The sequence below is a fragment of the Pyxicephalus adspersus genome, chromosome 7, assembly GCF_032062135.1.
Source record: "Pyxicephalus adspersus chromosome 7, UCB_Pads_2.0, whole genome shotgun sequence".
NCBI classification, from domain to species: Eukaryota; Metazoa; Chordata; class Amphibia; order Anura; family Pyxicephalidae; genus Pyxicephalus; species Pyxicephalus adspersus.
Genome location: NC_092864.1, coordinates 18577662 through 18601764, shown reverse-complemented (window position 1 = coordinate 18601764; position 24103 = coordinate 18577662). Strand labels below are relative to the sequence as shown.

Sequence of the window (24103 nt, the reverse complement as noted above, 5' to 3'; positions counted from 1 at the left end):
TTATCCTAAAGCCTCACATGATGATGACATATTATATTTTTTATCACTAGCTGAAACAATAGTAGAGGAAGTGTGTGCAGCTAAGATGCTCTTTGTTCTATTTATATCAATGACTTTTCCTACAGTGAGACAGAATAAGTGATTACTTAATCCTAAACCAAATAAAAATATTATGGTTGTACATGAAAGGAGTCTTGATAGATACGTGTACCTTAAAAAACAATGTTCCCGTATTTTTATCTTCATATGTTGACTTCCGTTAGAACACTCCTTTATGTCCAAAAGCTTTCCTAGAAGTTACAACTTGAAAGGAAGCCCCACCTTAGACATGTGCTATGCCAGGGGTAGGTGTGGTAGCTTTGGTATCCATCATCATAAGAGACATGTGTGTAAGGGTTACAAGACAACATTTTGGATGGAAGTAAGCAGCAAGTAAAAACCTGCCTGGCATTTCTCTAAAACAAGGATGGAGGAAGGCGAATAAAGCTAGAGAGAGAGCTAGTGGATAAGTGATGATTGCGGCTGGTACTACAACCAGGAAACGCCCGAAAGGACTAAGCAGGTTGGATGGTGATGTCAGACCTCTAATTTGAGTACATGTGCTATGGACTGGTTTTGAAGTAAGTAACGGGGTAATTTCAATATAATGGTTAACCAATGGACAAAGATCTGCTTTTGATCTTTGATCAATTTTTGAGCTATTCCCTGTTTTAGTAAATGGCTAGCTTAAGTATATTGACATGTTGCCCTCCATAAGGTAAGTTCTTTTAAAAAGGATCTATACTGTTGGTATCAGTGGTGATTGTTAACTATATCCTACTAATATGATTTGCCTTGGTTGTAAGATAGTGCTCACCCCATGCCAAGAAACTACCTGCAGTATATAATGAAACAGATGAGCTTTAGTTAAGTAATTGTATGGCTAAGCGTGTCTTTGCCACGGCTGGCAATCCAAAGAATCCGTGAGATGAAGAACACATCCTAACGTTCTATGATAGAGAGACACAATATACAAGGCAGTGTACCAGAACAACCAACACCCAGCAATTATTTATCCTACTATCTGCTGGTTTACGAATGTTTTCAATGATCCAATGTTGGTTGGAGAAAAGTTTATCAGTTGCAATGCGAGCCATCAATAGAGTTTTCTTGAGGAGTATTTTGATACAGTGAGGCCAACATTGTTCCTTCACCAAACCAAAAAGCCAGATTTTAGGGGTTCAGTTAAGAAATTGTTCTAAAAAAGAGGTAACTATGCTACAACCTCAGATCTGAAAGTAGCTATACCTAAGCAGTTCCAGATTAGTTGTATTAAGTCAACTCTAGGATGCAAAAATAAATGACAAAGGGATGATAAAGACTAATTTCCTAGGGGTGTGTAGACATCAAATGTATTTGAAGAATGATAATATCTAGATTTATTTGGTATTAATTGTTGGTTAGACCTACACATGAGAAAAAATATAGTTTCAATAATTAAACATGGAAATCAGGAGCTGCCAGTTCCCAAGCTTGGTGTGTAATAAGAACAATATACCACAGATATTAACCCCTTTGAGCATAGAGATCTAATTATAGAGATCTAATACCAATAAAAGGGTATTTAGAAATAGTTGATGTTTGGATTTGAATTGTTACTCTTTTTTGACCTTTTTACCATGGGGAACCCTCAAAATATTTTTCAGGTGTTTAGTGAAACTCTGCTATATATCCACAGCTGACAGTGGGAACAAGAACTCTTACATAGGTTGCCATTGGGAAGAATGCAACTCTTACAGATAGCCAAAAAATAATTGAACTTAAAGAGGAACAAATCGCTCAGGGAACCCCTAACAATCTCTGGAGGAAGCCACCGGAGCAACCCTGCTCAAGACCATGCCAGAACTGCTTATATCGATTTAAAAAGTTATATGTGTTAACCTAGTGAATATCTGAAAGGGTAACAACTCCATGGGTTCTCTACAACTAAAAGGGAATATGGGACCGTATGTATTTGTGTTCAAAATGGAGTCATATACTGGTAAACCATCAAGAAGACTTTGATAATTCATGTTTTTGCCATACTTATACAGCCATATACCCTTCTGGGTAGGCTTTTCCAACCATTTGGCAACTGAGAAGTTAGTTGTTGTGAAGTTTCCAAGGTATACACTAAATTTGAAGTTAGAGGGGTGAAAGCCATGGGTAAAATGATGCAGTTGACCTGCTAAATACAATAGAAATGATTTAGGCTGGGCCATACCAGCTTCCTCTTTAGGTTACAGTATAGTGAATAGTGATTGGATTAGACAACTTTGTCTATGGTTACTCTATATAAAAAGGGAGATTTATTGTTTCTTTTAACCTTAGTCCCGTCAGTGAGCCTATCCAAGGTCTATAGATCTTTAGATCTTGTGTGACATGACACAGGGGTTCTGGTAAAACCCTTTTTTTATGTCTGCTGTTTTAGTAACAATCCTTTTTTCTTGTTGTTGAGACCCCATGAGGGTGGGCTGTACTCTGGCTAAATGGTTTTTTGCATGAGCACCTCAAAAAAAATTATGAGGGTATAGAAAAGGGAGGAAAAGAAAAGGGTTTATTTAATTAAATATTTAAAAAGTTTTAGGAAACTTTAAGTGGCACATGGGTCAAAATAAAAAAGTACCTAGATAAATTTAATAATTTTCACTTGTGGGTGCATGTCATGGCAATACCATGTTCAGGGACTTAGCAATGAACTTTTTACTTTAAATACTTTAAATTCAGAAATTGGTGAAAGTTTGCCTTCAATTGAAAATAATTTCCTCACCCACAAATTTATCATTTACATAGTAAAATCAGCTTCAAAAAAATAACTTGCCCATCGACAATTTCAAGAAAGGAGGACACTGTTGTACAGTGGTGGGAATGGGAATTTTTATGCAACTCAGAGAACAGCATAGGAAAGAGACAAATCCTTAGGTTTACAGCTTAATGGCGTCTTATTAATCCTACTCAATAATTACAAATATAAACACACTTTATTTGTTGTGTACTTATTTTTTCACGAAGTTCAAACAAAGTGATTGTCACAACAAATGGCACAATGAAGAAATAAGTTGCCCAGAACTGTACAGGCTGTGCAACTGTTGGACATTTTATATCTATCTATCTTCTCCCTGTTCAGACCTATGATGTTCCAGCATCAACTTCCTTTCCTAACCTCAGATGTTATGCAACTTAATGCAGAGAGCTGAAAAGGAAGCCAATGGTAAGAAATGTGTTTTGCAATTTATTAATGAAAATTAAATGATAAGGATTGTTCTTTTCAATGGCATTGTATTTCATAAGGGGGAGTGTGGTATACCACCCTTGTGGGCACACTGGAGACAGTAGATAAGGATGAAACTGACCACAGTGAGTTTTACTAAAAGGTTGCATAAGATAAAACAAAACAAAAAAATCCTAGCCAGTCAGGCACTAACTAAACAGCAGGGAGATTCCTCTCTACTAGTTGGTGGCTAACCCAGCCAACTCAACACAAACGTTCCAGCAACCTTTACTCACATGTAGTACAACAATGGCCCCCACAGGCAGCTTCCCTGTGCCCCAGGTCAGAGAGCTTCCTTCCTCGCATTCCCTTTTTACCTGCTGCTCACAGCTGTGCAGTAATTAATGGTCAAACAAAATCTAACTCAGGCCTGGATCAGAACACTTCTGAGTGACATGCAAACCCAGGTCTGGAATCCCAGCAGACCTGTTGCTGGTTAATCTATCCCATAGGAGAGGGAACGAGGAGAAATATATCTTCCCTCCAAGATGACACCATTTGCCACGTCACAGGGAGTTAATGTCCTGTTCATAGAGAAGTAGCCATTTTGACCAGCTTCCTCTTTCCTCTTCTATAGTTCATTCCCTACATAGCATATGCAGGATGTAAAAAGTTGTGTTACAATAAGCCATATGCTCACAAAACCCACTGTTCACCATAGCCACCAAAATTGTACCTATAATTCTTCTGCTCTGTCACACAGTCTTCCCATGGAGACTCCACAGACTAGTACAGTAAGGGCCTTTTCCTACCTGGGGTGGAAAACGGGTGCATAGTGAATTGCTGCTGTGCACCCAGGAGCAGTGAACAAAAATGGAAGTTCTTCCAAAAGCCATAGCAGGGCCAATAATGACTTGGGGATTTTTTAAACCACCCTGAGCCTCACCACAGCCAATGCACAAAAAGGTCCCCAACTCATTCATCTCGTTCCAGAAATGGCCATAATGCAAATTATACAGGTTGCCCACCATGATAAATAATGCATGGTTATCTCTGAAGTGCATACATATAAATAGAAAGTGGCTGTGAAATGAACAACAGCACTGAGATGCAGTAAAAAAAAAGAGATAGAAACAAAGTTTTACCAAAAATTGTAACTGTTTAGAATACAAAGTTTAAAGCAGAACTTTAAAAAAAAATTGACACATCTTTACTTCCGAAGAGTCCTCCACAATCTTGGATTTTTTCTTTGTTCTGGCGCTATCTTCGTCTGTCTTCTTCCGGGTTTTTTCTTCCATCACCCAATCTTGCCATCACCCAATCAAAACAGGCTCGTGATAGGGTTTCGTTTCCAAGATTGGGCATGCGCAGAAGGAGCAGCCCGAAGGCTCTGGGTTAGCTATTTAGTCTTTGCAGCCAGGGCAAAACCAAAAAAAAAGTATGAAAAACAAATTTTTGCATTACATAAAAGGGTTATCCACCATTTTATATAATACTAAAAAAGCCATGGTCTGCTTTAGGTAAACTAAATACCATTAGGATTTACATGTACCTTAGTTCATGTGCCCAAAATGTTAAGTCAAAGAAAATATGTCATAAAACAAACATGGAGGTGTGAGGGGTGATTTCACTTTACAAGGCGAGTTTCCTGGATATCATGTTAATGCTTTGGCTTTATTCAATGACTCAGAACAGAACAGTATAAACAAAAAGGTATTCTGACTTTCTTTACCTTTCACTTGTTCCATTGTGTTTGGATCATTTGACAACCAGGAATCTGAGTTTCCAGTTAACTGCAAAGTACTGGTATGTTATAAAATACAAGATATATTTGCAGTTTATTCATGTTTTATAGACTTGTAAACTTAAATCAAATAGATTGTAAACACGGAAATTCTGAGGACTGCAATAAAATACACTCAGTCTTGGCAAGAGCCAACCAGTCTGATGAATACACTGCTCATGTCACTTGGCCAAGGTTAAGGCATTGTATACAGTCACAAAATCAAATCAAACATGCTTTATGTGCAAGAGATTATATTATATTGTTTTCTTACTAATTATCTTAGTGCACATCCAACCATGAAGAAGCGAGTGACTCCCCTATGGAGGAGGCAACCCTCCATCTTCAGTCTCCACTGTGTTTAATTGTTGGTGCAGCAAGAGGAATTTCACACTTCTTTTTCTTGAATATGTGACATACAATAAACAATTATTATAATTTTAAAATATCCTTGTAATGGCTCAGATGGTTGGAGCTGGGAACACAAATTCCCTTGGCAAAGTGGATCCCACAACTCCTCACGCAATCAACAAGTCTTTCCCCATGATCCTCGCCTTGTTACAGCTACCAATACTCAGTGATTATATCTATGTAGGAGAATGTGACTATAGTCTCATGTTACATGAAAGAAGTAGTAACTTTCCTAGTGCCTGCACCAGTTTTTGGTGCAATTTAATACATTGCAGGAAGAACAGAGGAGGAGCAATGGCAAGGGGAGTATTGGTTGGGTAACATACGGTTTATCTTAGTGGTGCTTCCTGCTCTTCCATTCTGGTGCTAAATAGATAACAGGCACAAATCTAATCACAATCTATGTACTTGTAGTGCTGAATAATGTTTCTGCGGTTTGCTGACAGTTTGCTCAAATTGGTCCCAATGTTTGAGTTGACTTGGTAGCCATACTCCAATAGCGGTCATTGACTGAATACATTTGGCCCTAGGCACCAAACACTAAACCTGTCAATGACAGGTATAAAATACAACTCCAATCTAGCTGGTGGACAAAGACCGGCACAACACACCTCTCATTGCGCTAGGTGCCTAATCTGATCGCTGGCCATCGGGATGTTAGACTTTTTTAGCTTTAAACCGAATGACCAAAATTTGACGCAAATTTCGAAGATTAGCGCATTGATCACCTACATGCTAAGTGAAGCTTGGATTGTAGATTCATATTTTCTTTTCAACAATAATATTTAGTTATCTGAATCCAGTATGTACATTTGTATTATCTTAGGTATCCAATGTATCTGTTTGCTAACATTATGTTGACAAGCATTGCATTAAGGAAACATATTCATTTGAATCAGCAATGCAACACACTACAACACATTAGCTTTTAAAAATGCAACACATGGCAATATGTTGACTTGCATTGTCCTGCAGTACGCTCCTAAAGTGCATTTGGGAGTTGCCTCACGTTATGGTGAAGGATGCATTTCCACATATAAAAGTTTACAATATTGCAATGACTTAATGTTTACTACAGAGTTTCCTGGAAACGTTGAAAGCCATTCCAATGTTCTGTCTTTATTTTAATGAAATTCATTTTGTCATAGGTCCAGCAGCAAGTCTCATGTCTGCCTAAAAGGAGAAAACTGAGGTTTGTGGCTCTAGTAAACCTCCACTGAGATGGAGAAGTCTGTGAAATTGTCATTCAGCTGCCATGTACAAATAATCTTGCTGTTGGCTCTTATCTTGGCAGGTGAACATTGTATTGGTAGGTATCAGTTTTTGTGATCTCTTGTCATTAGACACATGATTCTGTATTACTATATACTTCAACTTTTATTAGTAGTTTAGTTGGGAACAGATATAGATATTTTGTATTTGTGTCTGCAATAAAAAATAAATCACTTATTTATAGTACATTTACTTGGTGCTCTTTTTATGAACTGTTTCTCCTTCCAAAGAAAAGACCTAGTGATTGTGCCAACTTCTTCCTTGATGGGCACAATTATGATATTCTTTCACATCTGTGTATTGCATTATATTGCTAGGTGTAATGCACACCGTGTCTCATTGCTGTGCAGTACATCATTATATTTTTTCTCTTGGGTTTAGATATACTTTAAAACTGATAGTTAACTTTAAGGTGTTATCTACTACCGGTATGTCTTTGTTCTGCATTTTCCAAAACATCCAATTTGTTTCAATGAACAGCCCAACACACATAAATACATAAATGTATTGCATTCTTTGCTTTTGAAATCTTTATAAATGAATGGAAATGCAGTGCACCAGTATGTCATATGTAACTTATTATCAAGAATGTGGGAATGCTAAAAACACACCATGCCCAATAACTAAATAAAAAAATTATAATCTTCTTTATATATATGTAAACTGAGCACATAGTAATGGAAATTGAATATTACACTTATAATAAACACTTAAGTGCAACACCGCTCCATAATTCTTGATTACCTAGGAGGTCAAGAATGAATGGGAGCGCAAAGCCTCACAGGATACCTAAGTCAAGCATCCAGGGAGGCTCTTGGGTGCTCTTTGTGCGAAAAAGTCTTTCTTGGGGGAAAAAAAATTTGTGAGGTTGGCAAGATTTTTTCATCCTACATCACCCGCACCCCGTGCCTGGGTTGGGTGAGGTAGGACAAAGAACCAGGAAGAAGAGGAGAAGATGGCGTGCTGGCTCCAGAACGGATGCTAGGAGGATGCGGGACCCAATGCAAGACAACCCCGGCTGGATCAGACTGCCCTGCTGGAAAAAAAAGTGTATTTTTTTGGCACTTTTGGGTATAGTTCCTCTTTAAGTGTGAACAGGAAAAATAGAGTTATTACCTGATAACTGCATTTACACAAATCATCCAGAATGACGCACATAAGAGATGGCACTGTCTTCAACAGGAAGAACAAGCTCAGAGGGAGGTTGAAAGTTTCCTATGCCAGTTCAATAGCAAGATGTCTCGCAACAACCAAACCTAAAAAAAATAGGTAAGTATAAGGGGTGGGAACTTACCATCTTGGAGAATTCCTGAAAAAAGAGTTTTCAGGTAATAAATCATTTGTTTCCAATAAGCATGGTAGATACCTAGGGTGAGACCTCAAGAAAACTAGAATCAATAGTTTGAAGGATACTATGACCATTGGCTATATTCCATACATAAGAGTAAATAATATATGCAAATTTAAGCTGCTTTTTAGTAATATAAAGCAAGTAAATCACTAATACTGCATTACTTGGTCTATGTATATGTCTAGGACTCCAAACTGTGTGAACAGCTTTTACTGAAGAACTAGACAACTACACTTCAAATTGGGTGGTCCAGAAGTATAGACAACATTGTACTGTAATCTTAAATGACACAACCCACCCACACTGCTAAACTAGCTGATTGGTCCTTCTTATTAATGGTTCTTACCCTGGACCAACACCACTTAACATGTTTTAAACATAAGTACCGTTTTTTCCACTATTGGAACCTCCCTCAAAAACATGCTCCTTGCACACATAAAAGCAAAGTGCTGATGTGAGGCCTATACTACAATGGGCATGATTTATCAAATCTCTCCAAGACTGGGGAAGATAGACCATCATGGAGGAACCTAGGGCATCTAGCAAATCTGAAATGGATTTCTTAAAAATCATTTGTTATTAGTTGGCAAATGTTTTCAATCCTGGACTAGATCCAATTCCGGTTTTAGAAATCAGGATATTGTGTGGGAGATAAACATCAGCCCTCTTGCCTTCCTCTATATCAAGAAGGAAGGACTCAAAATGAGAGACAACTAATGACAAAAATCTGCAGTTACACCTGAAAGCAAAGAATATGGCGCATTACCAAGGAGTAATCTGAGCAACCCACTCAATGTCGTGCACCCGCTGGGCGGACCAGATCACCTAAGAATGTGGCATAAAAGAAACCCCATTCCTCCTCAAGTAAACCTTCTTCCTTCTCCAACAGGACACTAAACACTTTGGGGTGGGGTTTAAGCAAAGGGATAGAGGACCAACTGAAAATGGAAATTGGGCCAGCATCCACCTGGAGACCACTGAGACAAGGGATGAATGGCACTAGGGAACCCTACCATAAATTCCTCTGCTATGGCCCTTTCACCTAGAAGATAGCTTTCTTTTGCAAGGAGGGGGGAACCTCCAGCATTACAGTTAACTCTGGAGCAAAAATGGGAGCCCTTCAATCTCTCCCTGTGCTTGTACTTCTTGTTGGAGGTGGCGCCATCTCTCATGTGATGCATCCGGGAAGTTAAAGTGGAAAAATCCTCCATTTAGAGACCTAATGAGTTTTAACATCTGTATTGTTTTATTGATTCATGTAAAAATGTAAAAAAAAAATACTTTTGGGGGTGAAAGGTAAAAAAAAAACAGTAACAGTAGTAGGGATACTTGGCATTGTTTACATGGATGTGCGAATGTACCCCAACGGGATATATGAGCTGTTATCCAAGTTTCTGCAATAGTACAATATCTTTTCACAGAGTAGTTCCGTTCAAAGAGATTACAATAGACTACAGTTGGCAATGTAAACTATGCAAAGAATATGCAAAGAATATGGCGCATTACCAAGGAGTAATCTGAGCAGGGTGAAAGGTAAAAAAAAAACAGTAACAGTAGTAGGGTTACTTGGCATTGTTTACATGGATGTGCGAATGTACCCCAACGGGATATATGAGCTGTTATCCAAGTTTCTGCAATAGTACAATATCTTTTCACAGAGTAGTTCCGTTCAAAGAGATTACAATAGACTACAGTTGGCAATGTAAACTAATAATATATTTGTGCTGCAAATAACTCAAGATTAATGTGGATCAGCAGTCTAAATCATCTGCTGTGGGTGATGCTAGTAATTGTTATACTGAATGGCTCTGACCCCAGACTCCTATATGGATACCCATAACCCAAGTCCAAGTTAAATAAAAGGACAAATACTTAATTTGTATGTGCAAACATATTTTGGGTGTGTAAGGATAATATCAATTTTGATCATGTATTAGTATTTCTGGTGAAGTGTTTTCTTTCAGTGGAGCCTTAAAGCCCACTTGTAGCCACCTGAAGTGGAACTAAACTCACCGACGTATTTCCAACATCAATTACCATCCATATAAAATGTTATTAATATCCCTGAAATATGTCGATAAAAAAACATTGCAGGCAGTGTACCTTCATTTTTTAAAGTAAACACCATCTGTGAAAATTCTGTCTTCATTTCCAGGTACCTTCAGCTGGCCAAAGTTGATTTCAAACCAAATCCCAAAAATGGGTAGTATGGCACCCAATAGTACAATCATACCTACCAATTTTGGAGATAGTAAAGAGGGACACATGTTAGCTACAAGTATATAAATAAATGGCACATTCTCACCCCCCCCCCACTCTAGATAAATAATATATTTTCATAGAGGTGTATATAACTACCCAAAAGAAGGACAACTGAGGAGGACATAGGGAATTGGTTCAGAGAGAGGGATGGTATAAACTGGGTAACCAGATGGTATAGGGTGCCCTCACAACTGCACTTCATGTTCCCAGGAACAAATGATGTCTGCTGGAGATGCAATGCAAATAGAGGTACCCTCCTTCTTTTTTTCTGGGAGTGCCTGAAGGTTCATCCCTTCTTGGAGCAAGTCCATAGCTTGCTCTTATTGTTTTCAAGCCAACAGATACCCTTTGTATTTTTTCTTTTACATCACAATAATTTCACATGAAAACCCTACCGCATATCACTTTTCATAAGATTAGTGGATGCTATGAGAACATGCATACCAGCAATGTGGTGTCAGTTCGGGACTCCTCGATTAGTTCAATGGTTCAAGTGGATCCATTAACTATATTTGATGGAAGACCTCACTCCTTCTTAAGAGGCACTGAGGAAGCCACCAGAGAAAGGTGGTTCTACTGGACCATGTTATGTGAATCTTCGGACTATTTGACAGTTCTCAAAACTGACTCGTAATCCTGATGACCCATGCTGACCCCTTGCTTTCTTGTTTTTCCTTTTTTGTTATACCTCCTCAATCAAGAAACCATATCCTAACCCTACACATATTATATCCCCAATAGAATTTCCCAAATCCTCTGTTAGTAGTTTTAGTATGACTTTATCTACAACAAAAAATGCCCATTGGATTCTTTAACACTAAGTGAACCTTTCTTTTTTCTTCAGAGGACTTGTACAATATGTTCAGGAACTGTAGAAATGAATGATAGAACAAACACAAATAAGTATATGCATTTTTTCTTTATTCGTTCTTAAGTATCCATTATCGATTATAAGTTTGTTTGGTTTATACGCTGTATCTGTGTGACTTTGTTTCCTATGTTGTACTTACCTAATAAAATCTTACATTTAAAAAAAATATATATTATGCCCTCGATTTGAAAAAAAATATATTGAACACTAGATGGAAGTATGAATCATTCTTGAACTTTTTTATCTACACAGCCCAAGGAATACCTAATATTAAAGACTTGGATTGCTAAAACGATTATCTTAATGACATGTTCTGTACTTGGATAGTCCCAGACCCCAAAATTTCCTGCAATCACACCTTCCGGCTGGAGTATAAAATAAATACCGAAAATATCCCGTAAGTTCTGCTGTCTGTGAGTGTCCTCAACCAAGGTGTCATGTGATTCACTGTATGTATTCAATGTTCATTGTTGTGCTGCATGATGACATAAGTTTCCAAATCAACTACATGATATGATACCTACAGAGTATATTTTTTACAGTAAATCTGTTACAAGCTTCTGTACAGATGCTAGATTGTCATTGCATTGGTAGAGACATCTATGTGACCCTCTTGTGTATAATTCTAGCACTGGTACAACTTTGGGCAAACATTGTTTGGCAATCCTCTGTGCCAGATAACTAAATGACAATCCCCTGTTGTTTTGTTTATTTGAATTGCATAGTCACCAATCTCAAAACATGGCACACACATGTGCAGTATTCTGCTTTTTTTGATCATTGGAGTTTGGATTGCCATCTTCTCAAACTGTTCTACAAGTACCAGGGTTTTTGTGGTTGTGCAAACTTGAGATAGAGCATGAGCTTTACACAGACTGCGTCCTGAATGAGCAAGGGCCCTGTGGTTATCCCTGCATCATGCAGACGAAACTAGCCCTGTATAAATTGTATGCACTGCATAGGGTTCTGCAGCAGTAATTGACACATAGCCTGTAGCCCAGTGGGTGTGCCAATGACAGATAGTGGGTCCCATTGTAGGATGAGTGTCACATGGAAAGGAAGTGTTCTTATTACAATACCATGCAAAGCTGGTGCACAGCAGTATACATTGCTGCACATTGTAAAGCACTTTAAAGCACAGCAGGTAGAAGGGATTATTGCAGACGGGACATGCCTGTCCCTTTTTGCAATAATGGCCTGCCAGACAATGCATTTTTAGTTAATCTTTAAGGTACATATCAATAAAGGGTTCACTGGTTGGCAAACATTCAGTATATTGCATTAAATGCCCATATGCCACATCACAAATATAGACCAAATCAATTTTCCTCTTTAAGTTATTTAGAGTTGCAGGTTTGAGTCAGGTCACTAAATTTGGCTAACATGGGCGAGGAAGACCAGTGTTAGGTTTAGGGTTACTGGTTATGTAAAATGATAAAGTGACAAAACATTAATTAAGCACCAATGAAACTCTAAAACTGGAACAACATTCTACAACTTTCTTTTTTTACAGACCTTGACACTGTCTTCCAGAGAATAAGGCTGTGAATGATATGTTACATACAAAATGTATCTGCTACATTAAGGTTCCATATTTTGCAGCTGCTAACCAGTATGATATTCAGATTAAATCGCATGGGATTTTCATCAAAAGTACAACTTTTTATGTAAACGAGAAAGGTAAAACATGAAAATGCAATTTTTCTGTTTGTTCTGTTAAATAACTAAGGATCACTGAAAAAGAGGGATCATTTTATCAAAGCCTATAATGTAATATTATGTTATCAGCTTGTCCAATGGGTTGCTCTAGCTCTAATTATGTAAAGAATTAAAGTCCATTGTGATCATGACAAGTGTCTGAACATATTGGAAGGTTTGTATCATATGTGTGTCTAGATCAGTATTTCCCAAGCAGGGTTCCTCCAGAGAGGTTCCTTGAGTAATGAGTAGTTTGTAATGGTCAGTTTAGGTGACACCAATGAACTTCTGTATCAGGGGTATCTGTAGGAGCCATTTTTCCCACTGACCGTCACTCTAAGATACTGTGATCTGTGGATATATTAATTATAGGTCCCTAAAGACCTTAAAGTTATTTCAAGGGTTTTCCCATGTTTAAAAAGATGAGAAATACTGGTCTAGATTGTAACAAAATTAATTTATCATCATGTCCAGTTGGCAGGTCATGCTGATGATGTAGTGTTCCGGGTCTATATATAGTGTTGTGATCATACCCAGAGATGTTATATTTGGAAGACGTTGATTTCCAAGCTGGGACCGATTTATTTTAAGGCACAATATGAACTTGTGGCTAGCTCTTCTGGGCAGGGTCCTCTCTTCCTCCTGTGTCACTGTCTGTATCGGTCTGTCATTTGCAACCCCTATTTAATGTACAGCACTGGGAAATATGTTGGTACTATATAAGTCCTGTTTATTATTATTATTATTATTATTATTATTAATATTATTAATAACAATATTAGGTAGGGGAGGCAAATATTGGCTTTTCCCTTTATAGAGATTACCTGCACATTTTCGACCACCACAAGCAGCCATCTCACGCAGTCATTTAAAAATCAATTCCTCGGTCAGTAGGAGTAATAAATACCCCAGTGGTGGAGGCCAGTGGCAGAAATAGATACAGTAAGGGGGAGTAATAAAAGTCCCTGAATCAATAAGAGAGAAACATACTTTTGCATAAGTGGTAGTCCTAAAAATCTGGTATCAGTGGATGTAAAAATTCTTTGATGTCAGTGGTCAGACTAGTGTCCCGTCTTTACAGTGTTGTGATAGTAAAAGTTTTCCTGCACAGGTGAATAGTCGGATTTTAAGTTCCACTATTATTAGACAGTGGAATTCAAATTGCCCCCCTTCCCTAGCATCAATGTTTTGTAGGAATTAAGTTGTGAAGGCACAATGTCCTGCATCATTCCTCACAAAGCCATCATAGCTATGACTCTAAAGCCACCACTAGGCAGGAAATCGATTTGGACATAGTGCCTGCAACATACTGCTCAATGTCCTCTGGGCCATATTTCGGGACTGCGAGTCAAGGAGACTATATCTAAGCTGACATGTGAAGGGAAATTAGCAAATGGCCAAGAAGTAAAAAAGAAGAGGCACTATGATATGGATCAGAGTTTACTTTTTAATACTGCTCTGCACTGTGCTAATACCATGGTTAGCATGGTGCATCTGGCAAGCGCTCTTGCCTAATTGGGTCACTGGTTTAAATCTTGACCGGGGCACCATCTGCATTTCAATAATATGTTAAGTAAGATGGCTCCATCTCTCCACAAATAGGAAAAATGTGTCATATAGATTATTATAGTAAGGACATTAGATCATGAGACATTTAATGATATGGCTGTGGTCAAGATCTAATGCTTAGTCATGCTTATGTTGATGACATACTGAATGTCTTAAACTGCGTACACACTTCCAATTTTTATCGTTGGAAATGAACGACGAACGAACGACGAACGACCGATTGGCCAAAAAACGTTCGTAAAAAAAGTAACCAAAGACGCCGACGAACGAGGATAGTCGTTGGAAATGAACGACCAGACCGGCGGATCGGATTGGACGACGATCGTTGACCATGTATCGTGTGTACGGTCGTTCAGTGATCGTCCATGGTCTGAGCATGCGCGGTGAACGAACGCGGTGAACCAAGCATACCATAGCCCAGGGCTGAAAGACCCCCTCTCTAAACTTTTAAGAACTTTAATACAGGCTGCATGGTACAATAATTTAGCTGGGTGTACCACCCGGTACATTTCAGTAACCACCCAGCTGTTTTGGGTAGTTACTGGAGAGTTGGGCCACCCGCCCACAATTTCTTCCCATCCAGCTTAAAAAAATGACTGGGCTGAACACTGTTCCTAATGATACTCATGACAAATTTGTATCCGTATGGCAACATTGGCTGTCATTGTTCTTGGCATCTCAGAGGATGTTATCTCTTCTTTCTTTGTTGATGTATTTTAAAGTTTCTACTTGGATAAAGTGTTTCCTTTCTGTTGTTCTCTTTTCTCTACCTTTTCATTTCTGTTCTTCCTTTTTTATGTTTTTATAATTTTGTTTTTAATTTCTAAATACTATTTGTTTGTTGTAGATTCATGTTTTTTTTAAGGGACTTTAATTTGTCTATTATTTCAGGCCATTGCAATATGTGGATTTATCTGTTTTTGTAATTTTGCTTCTGTTTGATTCTCCATTCTTTTGTATTGTTGTCTTCTAAAAAATTCTCAATAAAACCCTGGTGTACCAGAAACTAAAATTCAATTGTACAGATCCTGAGAGCATTTACATTTTGTGAATTTCATATAAAAAATATTATTACCTGTCAGCAAGCTCATGGTTCACTAACAAGTATGAATGCTGTACAACAGCTTTGTGCATGCAGCTTAACCAGCAGCGCAAGCAGAATTTGGATAAAAGGTAGCTTATCTATAGTATCTATACTACACAGCACAAATATCCATACTACACTATTATATAGCACATAATAAAAAACAGTAGTAGTAATTATCTGCTAAGCTCATATTTGAAAATGTAAGATAGCAACGCATTCACCAACACAACATTAATGCAGAACCGAAAAGACACACTCCCCAGCACATCGAAAGTCAACTGCTATTCCAAGGTCTGTAATTTGGGGTAAAACTAGTTAAGAATGATTTTTAAAAGTATCATTATGATAGAATTTTTTTTATTTCTATCCACAATGTAAATATTTCAGTTTACCTTTTTTTAATTAAAATATAGCAGAGATTGATAAAGGTAATCTGTACGGAGAAACATGAGCAATAATATTTATGGGCTTAGAGATCATATGGCCCCCAAAAATGTAATGGGCCACCAAAAAAAACAGAACAAAACACCAAAAACATTGTAAACACCATAGTATGAGAGATCATCAAAATAGCAGAACTTTTAAGTGACTTGCCAAAAAGGCATTTTTCATCTTTTCCAAGGTGGTCTTAGCATCAAGGCATGATAAGATAGCTGTTATTTAAGGGGGGTGAGGGTTCCAGGAAAAAAATTCCCTTTCTTTCATTGGTGCCATTAGAACTAAGAAATAGAAGTTTCAGTGGTGTTAGTGGGATTACTGCTAACACCCATGCATGATGGGGCACTTATTCAGACTTACCTTGACTTTATTTTTATTAATTTTTTTGGTTTATAGTTAAACCTAAAGCTCCATTTAATGTAACAATTGAACATATTGGTGAGACTGCAATAGTTCACTAGCAAAGCGCTTATCCTTCTTGGCCAATGTTATTTACAGAACTGAACTATGAAGTCCAAATTACTTCCAAACAAGATCCAACAGAGGTAATATCTTTTAACTGTTATCTAAACATTAAAGAATCAATGAAAGATTTTTTTACCTACAAATTTCTAGTCGTTTACCACTGAAGATGACCTAAGTTATGGATTCTAGCTTCTTTTTTTGAAATTTCAATTTGGCTTCAGTAAACAAGAACGATATAATAAATTAATTAAGGCTGAAGTAGTTTAGTTGCCAAGTGGTACAAACTCTAAAATATTTCTCTACATAAACAGGTGATAAGTAATATATTGAACTACATGGATTTTCGCTACAAAATCAAAAAGAGACTTTTCAGTAGAGGACATGACTATACAATAAAGATCAGATCAAAGCCAGAAAATGAAGGTTATAAAGGCATCTGGAGTGAATGGAGTCCAGCCGTTGAATGGCATAATGGTAAGAAGCCTGACATTTTCTTGGTACAGCAATATAATCAAATTCATCCTCATGATTATAATCCTCTATATAGCACCAGCATATTCTGGGAACCGTAAATTAAAACTTACAATATATAGCATTAGGAAGTTGTAAATGCACTGCAACAAAGAAAAAAAACAATATGGAACCATTTTGTGATTTCTTAAGGGGCCCTTGGATATTGGATTTGTTGAATAAAGCAAATTTTTATAGATATAATCCCCACAAACTCTGAATTTAGCCTCGAAACAAAAGTTACATGCTCTCCCCAGGCAATGATTGCATGAATGCAGGTTTCCTGGGGAGACCGTGTAACTTCATTTCGGAGGCTAAATACAGAGTTCATGGGGACTATGTCAATAATAATGCTCCATTCAACAAATCCATTACCTAAGGGCCCACTTGTGCAAGGCATTGAAGTTTCTAATGTGACTATATTTGGACAATAATTGGTACGAAACATAGAAAATTATGTCTCCTGATGAAGCAGTGTGTACGAAACACATAGAGGAACATTTTATACATTAAGCATCTATGACTGTTTTTTTATATGTTGAAATTAAAAGATAATTGTTTTTATGTATTGTACCAAAAAAGCCCCACATTGTTTCTGTTTTGTTAACAAGCATTTGAAGAATAGGGATGCAGTAGAAAAATTGAGGACCTAGGGATTTTTTTTTTTGGTGTTTGGAGTATATAAGATATAGCACAGCATACAGAGTATAATGTTAATTGTACATAGTGAAGTGGTATTGACTATATAAGATATGAAAAGAAGAGATAATGATATAAAGCAGGCCTGGCAAACTCAAATACACAGAGGGCCAAACCTAAATACTTAGACAAAGTTGCGGGCCAACATTAAAATATTTCCTCATATGGAAACAAAAAAGTTTTGCTTCACATTCAATCTGGAACAAGCTTATAATGAAGGAAGAGTCATAAATTTTTTTTTTAAATTCAAAAAAAAAAGGATGTTGGGGGTTCGGCCCCCAGGCCAGAGATTGACACCCCTGATTTAAAGTAAAGAAGCATGTGTGGTATATAAGTAGTAATACAGAATGGAGCAGTAGGAAGTATATATGGTTCAGGATAATATGGTTAAGCAGCACACATAAAATATATAAGGAATAGAATTGTATAATTTACAGCTATTTTTCTGTTTTTGTTTACAGATTATAGTCTTTCTGCCTATGAGATAATAAAAAACACAATGATAGCAACTGTACCAGTACTTATAATTTTCATTATACTTGGCTTTGTCTGCGTTTCACTGTAAGTAAACCATTTTGTGATTTCTTGCATTGAAAGACCTAGCTAGAAAAGAATAAGATCAATATTTAATGTGTTTTAAAATGAGTCAATATCTAATTTCTATGTCTGTCAATTTCTAATATCAGCACTGTCAGTTAATTTATTAATCTGCTCCAGGCAAATGTTCAAATTGTGTTCATTATAATTATGTTGCACATATGGGCCAAAGTAATAAAGTAAAATCTAGTTAAAAAATGGCAATATTCAAGTAATGTATGTAAAGCCCAATCTTTATTCATTTAGATCTTTTAGTCTTTTATCAGGACATTAAAAGTAAGAAATGGTAAACTCTTGTCAAGATGCAAGAAAATAGGGTACATTTGTCCATTGGAGCCCCAGGTGGTTGAAGCAATCCAACAAGGGTTCCAACCTCCCAAAACCCAAAAACATGCATTTAGATTAATTGACCTCCCCCCATAAACTTAGCCATAAACTTTAATTATTACATATGTCTGCAGTAGCCCCTTTGAAGGCCAGTTAGTGAGATGACTATGGACTTTGTGTCGACACAACTTCAATAAACTTAATAAAACTTTCAATCTCACCTTTAAATCTGTGGATCATCTCTATGTAAAAGTCAGTATGAATTTCTCTGATTTAGCACACATGAAGCATGTTCAGGAGAAAACTGTAGTGTGATAAAAACACTGGTAGGAAAAAGTCAGACAGGTTATACATTCCCATACAATCCTATGAGAATGCAATTTCTGCTTTCTAAGCAGGTCAAATGCAAGTTAATTAAAGGTCAAATGTAGCCCATATGCACTTGTCAATGACTTCAGAATAATCCTGGAAGTGTCTCCAACTTATGTCCACCAGATAAAAACAAATCCAAAGCTTGTCAACATGGTCCCTAAGGCTTTTAGTTATTTTTATAACTAATGTACCAATCCCTTGTTGCCTCTTTTTTTATCAGCTGGAAAAAGAAATGGCGGAACAATATTCAAGATCCCAGTAGAAGTCACCTAGCCATGACAATGGTGCACAGATCACAAGTAAGTAATAAATGTTGTATGGCAGTATCAGGAACTGAATTTTCATTCTAAACATTAGAGATACTTGGGTACTTTTCATTACATTTGTGCTTCACCGCCTTTCCTGGACTAAATTCTAACCCAGTGTTTCTCATCCAGGGTTTTGTCGAGCCATTGGGTTCTTCCAGAGGTTACTAGGGGTTCCTTAAGCAATGAACAATTTGTGTCTCCCAGGTCAATTTAGGTGACACCAATGATCTTTTTGGCTATCTGTAAAGCTACGTACACACGGCAGATTTTTATCGCCCGATAATCGGCATCGGCCAAATATCGGGCGAAAATCTGCCGTGTGTACAGTCGGTGTCGTCCATCGTCCGAACGACCGACCTGCCGGATCCACGGACGATGGACGACGACCGATCCTAATGAAAGGGAAGGGGGAGAGCGCACAGCAGGGTGCCGCTCCGTCGCTCTCCCCCTCCCCTCTCCATAGAGCATGAACGGTGCTGTATGTACAGCACCTGTCATGCATCGTGCAGTCCCTTGTCGTTGGAAAGGATCGTGAAAGATCCTTTCCAACGACAAAAATTGCAAGTGTGTACGCAGCTTAAGAGTGACGTTCTTCCCACTGACAAACAGGCAAATATACTGTGAGCTATGGATATAGTAATTATAGGGTAGATGTTTTCTGAGAACTTAAAAGGTATTTCAAGGGATCCCCTTATATTAAATAGGTCAGGGAAGGGTGCCCTGGCCTCAAAATATGCTCCTGATAACCTGAAGACTTGATTAAAATGATAAACCAGGTGTCCATATATGGACTATTCAAGAATATGGGTAATTTGAAGGAGACAGATTTTATGGTACAGATTGTGGTAACTAAACAGCTGCAGAGGGGTAAGTAATGTTTAAATTAATCCTGGGTGGGAGGTGCATTAGTGGCAGATTGTTTTGTAGCTGTAAAAAAGACGCAAAGATTAATTATAAACTACAGCTGCTATTTAAATCTAAGCATTTGATGAAGATGAAAAGAAGCAAAGAACCAATACTTTCAAACCTTATTTCAGTTTTTTGTAGATGGTGGAGAGGTAAGCCACCAGACAGTTTCCTCTATGGTTCTGATATTCTATTGATATTATCCCTGTTGAGTCCACCCACTGTGAACATTATGGTAAAAGGGTTGGGGTTCCTTGTTGCAATGTAAATGTATGTATTAGTATAGAGAAAAAAACAAAGTGCTGGAACATACAAAGAAGAAAAAAATTATGGCATGGCTGCCTCAGCTCTTTTGGCAGGAACCACAATCTTGCTCATCGATCAGCCTTAATTAAATTCCTGACTGTTGACAGCAGCCATGTGCCACACTTTGTTCCATTCAAATTTCATTCTATTCCTAAGTGAATCCTATTCATTCCTAAGTGATATCAGGTGATTATTTTTAAACTTTTTTTTCCTTTTTGCATTTTATTAAATTACATTACAGCTGTACAATCATTTTAAATTAGTTCCCCTTACACGTCTGAATGCTTCTACCTAGGTTTTTTACTTACTTTAGCCCTGGTCTTTACTCTGGGGCCCTAGGCGGACCCATACAGCCTTTCCTTAAAAATGGCTGCTTTATTACTGGCCATGTGTACTGATGTCCTATTTATTCCTGAGGAAAAAAAGCCGCACTCCAAGCAATTGCTTGCAACCACCATGAGTACAGCTTTCTCCTAGGAATGAACGAACAGTATGAACTGCCATCTATTGTCTACTTAATACCGCATCATATGGATTCAAATTATTATCTATTTCTTTAGGTAGCAGGGCTAAGATCTGATGTGGAATGCAACATTTCATGGTTTGAAAGGAAATATAAGAAAACTATTTGGTAAGCTTTGGTATTTTTTTTTGTTATTCTAATGGTTTTAGAAGGGATGTGGATGCATTACACTTGTGGGGCTACACTTACCTGCTTTTGTCCTATTATTCAAAACATTTGTAAAGCTAATTCTTAGAAACTTCACAAATTGCCATCAGTGCAGTCAAAACATTATTTTTGGTAGCGGTTTTGTGAGGAAAAGACAGGCCTGCACATTTTAAAGTGGAACTAAACCCTGTTTATACTCACCTGTCCCTGTTCCATCATGGCCCTTTTATCTTCTTCCTTCTTTTCCTTGTTTTGATTTTGGGCTATCTTGATCGCTGCGTTGGGATGACATACCTCACATGCAGGTGCGTGGGAGTTCATTCAGTTACGGCTGCCACAGGGGATGCCAAGATTTGGTGGGGATCCCGGTATTTCAGTGATTTTGACAGTTCAAGGTAACAATCGGGCAGGTAAATGTGTTTTATTGCAGAAAGGACATCGCCCTGCTTTGCCACAAATTTTTAAAGTGGATCTTTATTTTTTTTAAACATACAGAGGTCTTTTGGCTCTTTACTGAGCGGTGGCATTACCATCAAGACATGAGAGAGTGAGAACCAAAGAGGTATCAAAACATGGAGAAGTAGATTGGCCAATGAGGCAGTACACTTCTAGAGGTTTTATTGGTACCTCCCTTGTTCCAATGTCCACAACACTGGGGCAGTGTGCCTGAAGAAGAACTTGGTGGAAAGTTCTGAAAAGGAGTAGGGGAGAATTCTGTCAGATGGCGTAAAAGTGAAATGCAGTAGAGAACAGCACATAGTTTGAAAAGGCTGAGCTGGGATGCCAGACAATAGGGGGAAGAAAGCATTAAGGCTTTCAGTAGTTGCATGCCAAATTCAGTAAAATAAAAACATACGGTAGCTATGGGGAGGAAATGAGTTACGAAGAAAGTGAGTAAAGTAAGAAGTATACATAAGGATCAGGATAAGCGTGTATACGTGTGGTCCATAGCACACTTCCACCCTATTGCCATACTTTATGTATGTAAGATCACCAAATACCATATGAATATGATGTGAAGTATTTTGACAATACAGATACCACCATATTGTCCTCAGTATCTCACTATAACGTACTGCAATGTTTACTCATCCAGTGAAAGGGTACAAAATTTGTCTTTACTTTTTCTATTAGTTTTTTTTTTAGCCTACAGCATCTGGTATTTCCAGGAGGTCTGCCATTTAGGTTTTAACCAGGCCCAACCCTGTTTAGCCCCCGAGATCAGACAAGATTGGGCACATACAGAGTAAAGTGTCTGTAGGCCAATATTTGTCTTTAGATGGGGGACCTATGACACTGATCCTTCCTTCACCCAGATTCCAATATTGGTGTGCTATCTCAACAACGAAAAATTACTCATTGTAATCAGGTTAACAAACAAACAATCTATAAAATATAATAAATATATACCTACTACAAATACATATATACCTAATACAATTACTAAGAACTACAAGTACTAAATAACTTAAAATGTTTTTATTGCTTGTTTTCATTTTCGTAGTGGGAAATGGCTTAAAAAGTGGTTTTCAAGAAACCAAGACATAACTCATAGGAATCCAGAGACTCCCAAGACAACTGGATATGTTAACTGCATTGATCCTAATAAAGTAAATAATGTTTTGGTACCAGAAGTAACAGCAGTAGAAAGATTTATAAATCTTAGCCCCTTAGTAGTTAACATGGACTTGGAAAATATGGAAAACAGTTTTGAAGAAAACAGCGAAGTTCAGCTTTTAGAATGTGATCTCATCAACAGAATGCTGTTTGAAATTTTAAAGGCAGATGACCAGCAGGAAGAACTGATGGAGCTGCCTGGCATCAAGGAAACAGAAAACACAAATGACTCCTTGTCCTTCGGAGATGAACAAGAGACATCCATTGGATATGAAGAAGATCAATTTATAAACCCACCTTCTATCCTTACCAAGAGATATTTACCACCAGATTCACAAAGTGAAGATTTTATTGACCAAAAATCTATTTTTTGTGTCGAAACACCAGCTTCTATGCTTGTGTTGGACTCAAGCTGTTTAGAAAATGATTGTATTGATAACTTCCAACAGAAGGCAGAAACTTGCATGCTTCCTTCTGATACAATGTGTAATAAACTCCAAAAGGTATTGAAACCAAATTCTGACTGTTTGGAATCTACAAATCTGAATAAACCAACTAAAAGTTCCTCAGAAATATGTCATGCCGATTTGTCCATGAGCTATGGGTATAGACCATTTGATGATGTGGTTCATCAAGAAAAAAATTTGGTGATGGAAGAAGGATATAAACCTTTTGAATGTTTGACAAATCATTCAGGTAATGATAGTTGTGTGTCTGAATTCTATACAAAGAAGTTGATGATTCCATAGAATGAAATCAGGATACATTCAGAAGAAATTAATGACCTCTGTTCCAGTCCTACAAATTTGCAAGAGACAGAGAACTTCTTAAAAGAAAACAAAAATGATTTTTCTGATATGACAGATGATTACAAATGCTGTAAGGTTTCACAAGACACTGAGATGGCAATAAAAGATGGAGAGAATAGAAATATTTCATCCTGGTGGTGACAACATACAAAACCTTGAGGTAAGTACAGAGACAGGATCTTGGATTCCAAGATCCAAGTTTTTAGTTCAGATGAGTCTGGCCACAACAGGAACTTTTTTTTGTCTACAACACCTCGTCAAAATAAGAACAGTGGACATCATCTTGACAATATGGCATATGGTATGAATCCATATACCAAGGAGATAAACCACTGTGACTCTACAAAAGATTCAAAGATGATTTTGGGACATGTACTTACACACAACTGTATTGATAAACAAGGAAATCCATATATGACATTGACATGACCCTAACTTGGGTTTGCAAGGAATCGGATATAAACATAAGATTTAATTAAAGCAGAATTTTGTAAAAAAGGTTTATGTATAAACAAAACTTTTATTTTTTTTTTAAGGAGCAGGAGA

At 37.4% G+C, this 24103-nt stretch overlaps 1 protein-coding gene across 4 annotated transcripts; it reads left to right on the top strand.

Annotated features, from left to right (window-relative positions):
* Window positions 1–305: 305 nt before the first annotated feature.
* On the top strand, window positions 306–24103 carry LOC140335249 (uncharacterized). Of its 4 annotated transcripts, none has more exons than XM_072417742.1 (10): window positions 306–620; window positions 3146–3229; window positions 6572–6732; window positions 11432–11576; window positions 12693–12859; window positions 16748–16910; window positions 18107–18206; window positions 19162–19244; window positions 21026–21092; window positions 22636–24103. In XM_072417742.1, exons 6-10 carry the CDS (start codon window positions 16772–16774, stop codon window positions 23495–23497), a joined length of 1251 nt encoding a protein of 416 aa, XP_072273843.1. In that variant the 5' UTR covers window positions 306–620; window positions 3146–3229; window positions 6572–6732; window positions 11432–11576; window positions 12693–12859; window positions 16748–16771; the 3' UTR covers window positions 23498–24103. The 4 variants fall into 4 exon arrangements, with proteins under 4 accessions (XP_072273843.1, XP_072273845.1, XP_072273847.1 ...); XM_072417744.1 differs by having other exon boundaries at window positions 1686–3229; XM_072417746.1 differs by lacking the exon at window positions 3146–3229.

Bases quoted from the DNA above. Each gene is read 5' to 3' on its own strand.
- LOC140335249 (XM_072417746.1), top strand. From the start codon at position 16,772: ATGGATTTTCGCTACAAAATCAAAAAGAGACTTTTCAGTAGAGGACAT. The intron at 18,207-19,161 runs GTAAGTAAACCA...TTTTTTTATCAG, and splicing joins GGCTTTGTCTGCGTTTCACT to CTGGAAAAAGAAATGGCGGA. The intron at 19,245-21,025 runs GTAATAAATGTT...TTCTTTAGGTAG, and splicing joins GGTGCACAGATCACAAGTAA to CAGGGCTAAGATCTGATGTG.